This window comes from Convolutriloba macropyga, chromosome 2 (assembly GCF_964194025.1).
Source record: "Convolutriloba macropyga chromosome 2, txConMacr16.3, whole genome shotgun sequence".
In the NCBI taxonomy this organism is placed as follows: Eukaryota; Metazoa; Xenacoelomorpha; order Acoela; family Convolutidae; genus Convolutriloba; species Convolutriloba macropyga.
This window is the reverse complement of record NC_134469.1, coordinates 7113556-7124711: the sequence shown is the minus strand read 5'-3', so window position 1 is coordinate 7124711 and position 11156 is coordinate 7113556. Positions and strand designations below refer to the sequence as shown.

The following is an 11156-nucleotide window of genomic DNA, read 5'->3' as shown; positions in this document are numbered from 1 at the left end:
TTTTTTCTATTTAAATTTTCCGCATAGTTTCTCAAAACTGGTGTTCATGCAATGACATTGATTTTATAGCGAGACAAAACTAAGTCAGTGCAAACCATTATTTGTTATAAACTGTTGTTATAAATATGAGGATATCTTGCATTGTGAAAGGTCCTTCAAATGTGTTTAGGTGATCTCAAACTAAGTTTGTAGCAATTATATTAGTCCTGTTGGTCTTTTTAATGCAATTTTTTGCTTGACCAATTTTTTGCCTGACCCATTTGACGTTTCGTCCTCAAAAACGTAATAAACAGGTAGCGCCCAGAGGGCATTAAGTGCTCTTGAATCTCTTCCGCTCACTAGTCTCCAAGTATGTGATTCAAAGAAACTGTTTTGAAAATATTGCTATGCACCCTGACTTATAATTATGATGTGAAAGGGCGGTTCTTAGAGGTTGACCTCCCCCCCTCACACAATCCACACCCTGCACATTGTTCAGCCCGTAAGGGGCCCCGTGCAGCCAAAGAACTCCCCACCATTGACCTCCCCCGTAGTCCCCCCCCCCCCCGCCATCAGCCCAAATGCCCCCGCGGCGCTCACTAAAACGTAGCTAGCTGGTGACAAAGCCAACGGTCCACCGGTTGTTTAAGGGCAATTCACCCGACTGTAGTCTGTTAGGTTTAGTCAGAGCAAGAGCTATTAGAAGAGCGTGTTGCTAAATACAGGCAAACATAATAAATTGCTAGTGAACTTATTTGGACCGCAGATCGAAAGTTGTGATAAATGTTGTAAATTTTAATTGAGTTTTACCTGGAGGGGTTTAACTGGACTACAGTTGTTTGTATGTTTAACCACTTTAGCTGTAAAAATCGACTAGGAGTTAATTATTTTGAAGTATTCCAAGCTTTCAAAATTTGATTTTCACCAGAGGTAATTAAAAGTTTCAGAAATGACAAAACGTGCTTCGTAACTAGGGAAATTGTAATGCTCATTGTTCAAATTGTCACCAATGAGCATAACAATTTCCCTAGTTATGTAGAGAAGACGCAAAAAAATGTTTTTATAAAACGCAAGAGAAAAATATGATTAGCAAATATATATCGTAAATGATGATGAATTTTTTACCAGACTGCACGCATCAGATCTTACATTTACTCAGATGAAATTTAATTTTTCTGTCGATTAAATTGCTTTTAAACCGGTCGCTTTCCCCCTTTTTTTGCGCTAAGCGTCCATTTTATGAAATACATTCTGAATCAAAAATGGATTCTCCGACCCTTGGGATTTAAGATATTCGAAAGAACATGGGCCGCTAAACAAATTGCGTTGTTAAATTGCAAAAATTTGGATGTCTGTCTACCGCCTCTTTCTACATTCCACTTCTTAGTTTTAGTCTTTGGCTCGACGGAAAAGACATATATTTTTGTACTAATGGGGGTTTGTATGGCCTAAGATACGTGGAACTCATTACAAATCATACATACCATTATACAGGTGTGAAAATTTGCCGGAAGGAGGAGGAAACAGAACCAAGAGTTTTCTCGATTTTAAAATAATTCAAAGATTTTTGGAATTTGAACTCGACATGTAAAGTGGCTATCAATCTGTTTAAAGATTTGAAACACAATTTGATTGAATTTTTTCAGATGGTATGGATAAGATGACAGCAGCTGAGCTGCAGAAAGTTGCAGAGTGTATACAGGATGAATGTAGAAGTTTCGACCATGAAATATACACCTGGCTGCAAGAAGTCTCTAAAAATTGTGGTAAGAGTTAGGTTTTTCCTTGCACTCATCAACCTTAGATGGTCGAAACCTTGAACTCACCTCGCTGTTACTAAGCAGACGATTAAATTGTTCTGTGGTGGCGCTGAAAGTGTTGTCTAAAAAAACAAATATATTCCAATTGGTGCGAAAACGTTTTTGGGACATAATAGCATTTTGTTTTTGTCATCAACACTCTTCAATTTCTATCATTTTTTTATAGCAAGGCATCGTGTGTTCGATCTATAGCATGCACGAAGAGTTGAAAATGTAGGTTCTGAAACCTGGAAAATATAGGCCATTTGGAGAAATTGCTCAGCATTCTGAGTTGAAATTGCTCAGAGATTCATAACACCCCATGTTCAAATTTGTTACCGCCAAACAGTATATATTGTCTCTTTCTTGAGTCAAAGTTTTGATGTTGCGCATAAATCAATATTTTTGCATACAGCAAATGATTTTAGAGATTTCAACTCAAACTTTTTCAGGAAAATTATAATTTTTTTTGAGCTTTTGGCGCAGTTTATTGTTTTTGTTATTTTGTCTTTTGTTTACTTTATTGACGAATGGTAAATCTTTACTTTTGACGGATGTAGATTAATCTGCTAAATTGTTTCAGCATAGAGCTATTTGTTTTCGTCAATGAAATATACAAAATGCTGTCAAAAATGTTTGACAACATTTTTGTCCAATTATATCAGTGAAATTGTGAGTTTTTCCCACAGTTTTGTTTTTCAATTGTTCTTATTGGTCTTCATTTACTTTTATTTGTTTCATTGGTTGTTTGACATGCAGTTTTTGATTTTGATTATTTGGCAACACTAGGTCTCAAGTAATGTTTTTCTTTTAAGTGTTGTCTTTATTAAACTTCGATCAATTTAAGTTCATAGCAGTTTTTAATTGCTCTTAAACGAAGTTTGTTGCAATTATATATATTAGTCCTCAGGTCTCTTTCTTCGATTTTTCGCTTGAGGGTTTTTTCGGCTCACCCATTTGACTTTTTTTCCTCAAAAAAGGGATAAACAGGTAGCGCTCGGAGGGCCTTAATTGGCTGATCAGCTCTCTAAGAGCCTCACGCCTTACTAGTCTCGAAAGTATGCGATTCACCGAAACTGGTTTGAGACAATGAAAAGTTTGACCCCCGACTGTCATCCGCCACCCCAACTCCGTCCACCCTCCCGCAACCCAACGATTTGAACCCCCTATCGCCTAGCTCTCGCATAACCCTACAGCCATTAATTAACCCCCCCCCCCCCCCAATCGCTCGACCCACTTCTGTCCGTTCACACCATCCGTAAGCCCCAGCTGGAAACTACCGAAGCCCACCGCTCTCTTGTCGGTCGCTTGAGAGCAATTCGCTCGACGTTATTCGCTTATATTTGTAAATTTTGAAGCTCAAAATTGTTTGGGTTCGTTAGGCCAAATTGAAGACCCGATTATGTGAGTCCAATTGTAACTATGCTACTGTCTTGGTTAATGAATTGTTTTGAGAGACCTACTGCTGATTTAGTTAGTAACCATGAGTTTAAAAACCATGTAATTTGCCAATTTCAAGTTTCAGTAAAACAAGATCAAAAAGGATGTAATATGTGAACATAGGAGATGCGTCTAATTTGCGATTTGTGATCAAAGAGCAGCAAAATTTCTTTGATATCAGGTTGCTAACCAATGGAGGTCTCGTTATTTGACAAAAATTGGAAAGCTAAATTGTATAAATTTCAACGGGTGAAGGGCGGTTCTTGGTCTTAAAATTTTGACCCCCTCAGTAACTAATCCCCCCCCCCCCCCCCCCCACATATAGACCCCCTCTCATCCAGCTCTCCCACTACCCTAACCCCCAACGCTTGACCCTTAATCGCATTAAGTCATAATGAATAAGGTTATGAAAATTCGTTAGAGCGATTGCTAGCTGGCATTAGTATTATGCTTAATAGCCTTCAGTTTAGAAGCTGAAATAAGTGTAATTTTAGAATCTAACCGAATGTGCAGAATTTGAACACCAAATAAAAATTTGACTTCGATAAACTCAGTCAATTTCTAACTCTTTTTTCTCTTTTTCTGTTCCATTCCCATTGTGCGTCAAGAGGGTAAACGGCGGCTATTTTCCGTCAATTTGCCGGTCAAGTTTTAAATAATTATCCATTGATATTTTAGTTTTACCAGTACCTGTGATTTTTGCTCTATTGTCTCTTCCTCTATATAATGACAGGCTTAATCTGTTGAACTGAAAGCATTGCCTAGAAACTGTGTCTTCATCAGCTGTTGCTGCAAATTTGAGTTGATACGGTCATTCAAAAGTAATAATAATATACAATATCAAAAAGGTAGCTGAAAAAGAAGTCGATTCTAATTTCGGTGTTTAAAGAACCAACGAGTAAAATTTTTGAATTTTTAATATTGGCTATCAAAAAAGGATAAATATGTCGAAGACGTGCGTTTGTGGAGAATTCCAATGAATTGATGGAATTTTTTGTCAGATGATCTGAAAATTTTTTGTAATTACTATCGAACGACGTTTGAAGCAATTATTATAATTGTGTTGGTCTTTTTATGCAAAATTGTAGCTTGACGGTGTTTGTGTATTTGTTCTAGAACATTCTGTCACTCCTCTAGTGACTTCAATCTTCACTTCTTCATTTTGAGTGATTTTAATTGCTCTCATTCCGAAATGAAATTTGTTGCTATTATGAAAGCGATTGTTAACGGTACTTTCTCCAAGCCGTTGTAGCTTTGGTTAAGATGTCTGATTGCTTTCCTGTAAGTCTCGCGTTCGAACCCCTATGAGGTACGAGTTTTTGTACCCAACTTTTGTAGAACATTTAAAAGATTTAGCATAATTGAGAGTTTTTTGGTTTCACAATTTTTGTGGTTTTGCAAATTTATATTATTTTATATCAAAATTATTTTAGAATGAGATGATACAAAGAAGCTTCAAAGTTGGTGAGAAACTACAAATTAAAAAGAGACTAAAACTAAAGACTGCCGTCAAATGTTTTGTTCTGTGCCAAATCAACAGTTTCTGGGCAGCGCAATAACTCGTATTGATCCACTACGATTCTTCGCTTAAAATTGAACCAAAGTATCTAAAATTAGTGTTTCGGTGCCAAACGATTTAAGTTTTGGCTAAGTTAGTGAAAGATTCCCCGAAACTTATAAAAATAGAGCTGTACAATATTCGCTAGTAACTATTACAAATAAATTATTAAAAATTACGTATTAGAACTTAATTCTAAACCATTTTTGTTGCTAAAATAAGACATAAAGGAGCGAAAGATCTTTAAAATGATCGGAATAAGCGTAAAAATGAGCACATAGTTCCCCCGCGCCATGTGACCAGGCTCATGTGACCTAATGGCGAGGCTGTTTTGAAAACATAAAATTTGGGTACAGCTGAAATATATTTTTTGCCTTTAAAAAATTAACCTGGCTCTGCAGCAGATTTCGATCTTAACTTAAATGTCCGTTTCTGTTTTTTTAAATCAAGCAATTTTTTAGCAATATTTTTTTATTGCTTGTTCTGAGGCTTAATTTTGTGTGACAACTTTTCTATGTCTTTATTTTTGTTACTCATATCGCCTTCATTCAGGATGTTTTGCAACTGAACACAATTCTGCGAACTGAATAGCGACAATTTACTTAGTTTTTATTACTCTCCAACGAAGACTGTAGCAATTATATCGGATCGGATGGCATTTTTGTGCGATTTTTCATACTGCCAGGTTTTCGTCTGATCTTTTTCTCGTCTGAGCATTTGACTTATTGACCTCAAACGATGGATAAAAAGATAAAAGCCATCGGGCAGCAAAATTCTCTGACGGCTCATTAGTCTCTAAATATGTGATTGAACGAAATTGTTAAAAAGGCATAAATTCATGATGTGAAGGGCCGTTTTAAGGGTTTGACAACCCTCCCACTTGCCCCCTTCCTCCTCATCCTTTTCCACCGCCGTACTACTTCACCCCCATTCCACATCCTCAGTTTCATCAAGGATGCTCAATGTTTCGTTCGAAGAAAACTGAAGTTAATCTTTCGAAGCAAAAGAAGAATTATGCCAGTTTGAAAATTACAGTCCAAATGATTTGTATTGTGCTGTCACTGTCTTTTTACATGATCTCTTCATACTTTTTTCGACTTTGATGTCACTGAGAAGACAATCTGTGGTGGTTGTTCAGTAATGTGGAGGTTAGAAATGGCAACGATTGAGCTTGTAATTTGAAAGCCTTACTGCTAAAGCGATGTGAAGATTTCTTGAATACATTTTGTGTCCGGCAATTGGACTCTTTGCCGCTTTCTGTTGTTTTTGCCGTTTTTATCGCTTTTACTACCAAATGTGATACATATGTTCTAACAAAGCATAGATGCAATTGTTTGAGTTAGTCAGGGGCAGCTAAGGGTTTTATGACTTTATTACAGTGGCTTTTGAAAATTTAAGAGATTTTTTTAGTTTTGTTTTTTGTTCTTCTTGTCTTATTGTTGTGTCATTAAGTAAGGACAGGTCCCATGGCCTATCAAATGTGGCTTTAGAAAATCTGTTTAATGTTTTCCGTTTCATAGTTTACGGATTTTATATACTTTGTATAAAATTGTTGTTTGAGGTTTGCCCCTAAATGTTATGCTCTGTAGTCACTTAAGCTCAGGAATCAATCTCTCAAGAAGTTTTTTGCTCAAGCATTTAAAAATCTTAACATTTGAGGGTTTGTTCGTATTTTTCTTTTGTTGTGTAACTTAGTGTCAAAATTGACACCCCACTGACTATCTGTGGAGGTATAAGAGATCAATCACTTTTTTCAGTTGAGAGCTAATGGTTTTTATTACTGGTTTTTGGTTTCATTTACAAAATTTTCAATGCTACTTTCATGTGTTATCACTTTGTTGTTTTTGTTGCTTTTTCACGTAATCTTATTCATGATTTATCACGTAGGTTTTTTGCTGTAACAAAAAAACCTACGTGATAAGTTTTGTCCGTATTTATTATTTTAAATTGTCTTTAATCTCGATATTCAGCTTCGAAAATTTGGACACTAGTTGCTCTTGCTTTCATCCCCCCCCCCCCTACCCACAGACCCCTGAAAAAATTAGTCACCAAGAGGTTCTGGAACGAAGCTGTTCATGACATCCATTAGATTCTCGGGTTCCGTTTGCATTAGGATTTTGATGTTTGCAATAGTGTTGTCTTTAATCTCACGTAGGTTTTTTTGCTGTAACAAAAAAACCTACGTGATAAGTTTTGTCCGTATTTAAAACCTACGTGATTATTTTAAATTGTCGTTAATCTCGATAATAAGGGGTGACATTGTTTAAATATAATTACCTTCCTGAATAATTTAGCTCGTTTTAACGGCCTAATTTTCAAATACTAAAAATAAAGAAAACACTGTAAAACGAAAATATTTGTTAGAGAAGAAATTTCGGGAAAATTATTTGAGAAAGATTTTATGCATTTTAATAGAATGATTCTGTGCGCTAAATTATCATTTTTGATGTTTTGGTTTAAGCTGATGCGGTGCTGGAAGTGGACGCAGAACTAGATAGAACGACGGAGATCATCGCATTTCTCGAGCGCAGAGCCAAATTGTGCGATGAAATGGACAGCAACGTTCCTGGGTAATTCGAGCTCAGTATGATTTTTGCAATAAACATTTCTTGTTTGAGAAGTTAAATATTTGACTCTTTTTCATTAAATCAAGTCGGTTAGTTACAGGAGAATATTCTTGAATGTTTTTGCGCTTTTGAAGCTATTCAAAAGCTTTGAAATTCACTCTGCTGTTTCCACAACTTCTTCGTGCTATATAAATATACAGTAGAAAATTCAAATGTTTTTTGTTAGTGTTTTTTGACGGTGCAAATTGCTGCCTTGTCGGTCAATTTGACTGCTGTTGTTAAATGCATTCTAAAGCCTCTAAGGCGACGGGGTTTATGGAATTAATGATGATGGATGTATGTATGAGTTTCCTGTGGGTCTTTTGTGCTTTTGAAAAGGTATTTTTGATCACAGTTTTCTAGTCTATATTGTCGCGTATCGTAAAGATTTAGAACACTCTTTGCTGCATAAAGTAACAGAATTTCTCTGAACAGTTCTTTTTATTTGTTGATAAATTGTAACCCAATTAATCTGATTTTCTGATATTTGTATTAACGGTGAACTTTGTTTTATAATTTAGCGCGCGTGAGTATCAAGACTTGGTGACGAATTCGCTCAGCCATCTGTACGGTGAGAAAATCAAGCTGGTGAAAATGAGGAGCAGAATGCAATCAAGTGTGAAAGAAATTGGCTCGTACGACAGACTGATTGCCCGCAAACTCACTATTGCAAACATCAAAATCCTAATGCAAACGGAACCCGAGAATCTAATGGATGTCATGAACAGCTTCGTTCCAGAACCTCTTGGTGACTAATTTTTTCAGGGGTCTGTGGGTAGGGGGGGGGGGGATGAAAACGAGAGCAACTAGTGTCCAAATTTTCGAAGCTGAATATATAGGTCATGTTTAGATCATGCTTTCTGCAAGACTTTTGATTTAGATATGACCTCTGTAAAAGTCCTAGTGCATGAAAATTAAAGTGATAATTTCTCTGTTCTCTTCCAAGAGAACCTCAAATCAAAAAATGATTTTAACGGAAAATCTAATACTTTTACACTAAATATCTAAAATCAAATGAAAGCATCAATGCTTTTGGCGAATGCGTTGTTTTTGTTCTTTATGCCAAAGAAACAACTAATATTGGAACTTTTCTCTCAACTTTCTTCAACGTTTAAAACAATTTTGCTCCCAATAAGACGCGTAGCTCCATTAAAAAATTTCTCTCGACCAAAATACTCAACTAACAGGATAATCAATTTAATAGCAATTGAAACCAAGTGCACCGAAAATGGAAAAGTAGAGACACACAGTATTTTTTTTTAAAGAACTAAGAGTGTAAAAAGAACTTAAAAAATCGAAGAAAAAGTTTTTGAAATTCAACAAATATGTTGGGGATACAAAACAAATCTATAAACTCTTGAAAGACTTGACCGGTATAGTAATGATGCTCATCATCGAAGTGATCATCTATGCTTAGACACAGGCAGTTTAATAAGTCCACAGATCTTGGAAAAATTTAATGAGCAATTTGCTATTATTGCAGATTCGTTGCATGCAACTATCAAAGAACGAAATGTCAGTCCTAAACAGCTTTTAGAAATAGAACAATTTTTGGTTTCGCTTAGACCTACAACTGTTTCGGAAATGAAAAACATTATTGACCATATCACTATCATGTAAGCAACGTTATTGTTAAAAGCGGTTGTCAGCAAATAGCACCTGTTTCGTTTCGTTTCATCAACAATTCTTTCAAAACGGGTATTTTCTCATCAGATTTGAAGCAATCAGTATAATACCTCATCAATCAGAAAGGAAAGTAAATCGGATAATTTTCGTAATTGTCGTCCTATTTTTTGATCATGTTCTCCAGCAAAGTTTATGAAAGCGCAATGTATAACACGTTACTCATTTGTTGAAAGTTTTGGTCTTAAACATTATAGCTGTTTAGGTTTCGAAAAAAGCATTTGACAATCGGCGCTTTTGCAGAACTCAAGGAAAATTCTAGAGAAATTTTTAAATCGCATCACATGACCAACTAAATCTTGAAGTTATCAAAATCCCTTATTGCCTCAATCATGCATTTTCTACGAATGTTAGATTTCATTGCTATAATAGGACGGAGGATCGTGCAAATAATGGTTAACCAGTTACTTAAACGATAGGATTCAATGTGTTCACTGCAACTACGTTTTCTTCAACCAGGAACCGGTAAATTGTGTGGAACCGCATGGCTAAGTGCAAGATCTTCTCCTTTTGTATTTTGTTTGTAAAGGATCTGAAGCTCGCATGCGAGAATAGCAAAATTTGCTGATGGCAAAAGTTACTGCCATCAAGTGCTCTCCTCAAGAACTAATAACAGACATGGAATCGATGTCCAATTGGATCAATAGAAACAAACTTAAACAAACTATCAACAAATAAACAACACAGCTCAACATATTTCTAGGAAGTTTCTCTTGTTCAGCAGTTGTTTTAACGGGTGTTGTAGCGAAAGTGAAAAGCTCGTGTCCTTAGGAGCAATCATTGATTATAAATTAGCAGTCAACCAGCATTTAATTGCATTTTCACGATTCAGACAATGTGGAATGATATCCAGGTTAAAACATTGTTCTGCGAAAACTATTTCTACTACACTATGAAATGAATATAAACCCAATAATTCAATATATATGGATGTACACCTTCAGCCCTTGTTCCTATTGAAGGTATGCAAAGATAATTTATGCATATAGTTTAGTTTATATCGTTCAAAGAGAGCGTTATTAAAGTAGTGATTGAAACAAACACCTGGACAGTCCACTTTATGATTTTGAGTTGGTTGATTTTTTCCGATTTATCCTTAAGATGCACTCAGAAAGTTTTAAAGTTCTACTTATTATTTGTTTGAAAATACAAGCACCTATTCAAACAGAAAAAGTATATCGTTTTTCAATAACGAGAGGTAAATTTCAAAGGTGCTCAATAAAGTATCATGAAATTAAACTGTACAATGTTTTCCACGAGAATTCCGTGACGTTGAAGTCTTGACGTTGAGCAATCAGCATTTTTCGTCGACTGTTCATAAGATTAGAGATAACTATATTCTAGTCAATCAAGAGCTGTGAAAGAAGTAATCGACCTGTAGACATATAAATATGTTTAGGGTTAGGCAAATCTGTTTAGAACATTTTTTTATTTTGAAATGTTAATAACATTCTGAGAGTTTCATCGTCTTTTGGAGTATGCGTGATCTTGTTGTTCCTCATGCGTGCCGTTCAAAATATCAAGTCTCAGCAGGAATTGTTGAGGTACCTTTGGTGTAGGCATCGCTACTCGATTTCTGTCAGATATTGATTTTTATTTCAAGAGTTTTTAAACATTTCTCTTCAAGTTTGCCTTTTTATTAAGAACTGTTTTTCTCTTTCTATTTGTTAACGAAGTCTGGATCATCGCTGAAGTAAGCTTTAATAAGCCGAATAATTGGGAAAACAGCAGTTAATTGTTAAAATTTAGAATTTTAGTTTTGCTGAATGCTTTGAATCGAATTTGAATCGAATGAAAAACCACAAAAAAATTGTAAAACGTAAAAAAATCTAATTATTGTTTGCGGATTTTTCTGGGAATGGTGTGAAGTAGGTTGAGTGATCTCGTTGGGTGTCCTTTCATAGCTTAAAGTACAATATACTTTGCTGATTGTGCCATCCTATATTAATTTTTATTTTTTTAATTCTATACTTACAGTTTGCAAGCTAGGATATATTAACTCTTTCTTTCTTAGATTTAAGTTCCCGCTCCGCTGTCTCGTTTTTGTGAATCTCTCATTTTTTTCTTGTTCTGTTTTTTTTCCTGGCAATT

At 35.5% G+C, this 11156-nt stretch overlaps 1 protein-coding gene across 2 annotated transcripts in view; it reads left to right on the top strand.

Annotated features, from left to right (window-relative positions):
* The first annotated feature begins 1604 nt into the window (after positions 1-1604).
* Positions 1605-11156, top strand: part of LOC142356079 (histone-lysine N-methyltransferase SETDB1-B-like) — a 67607-nt gene continuing 58055 nt past the window's right edge. For both annotated transcript variants that reach the window (XM_075408060.1, XM_075408055.1), the window contains exons 1-3: positions 1605-1745; positions 7238-7346; positions 7904-8130. In XM_075408060.1, coding sequence (XP_075264175.1) covers positions 1631-1745; positions 7238-7346; positions 7904-8130 — 451 coding nt within the window. In that variant the 5' untranslated portion in view covers positions 1605-1630. The remainder of the gene's footprint in view (positions 1746-7237; positions 7347-7903; positions 8131-11156) is intronic.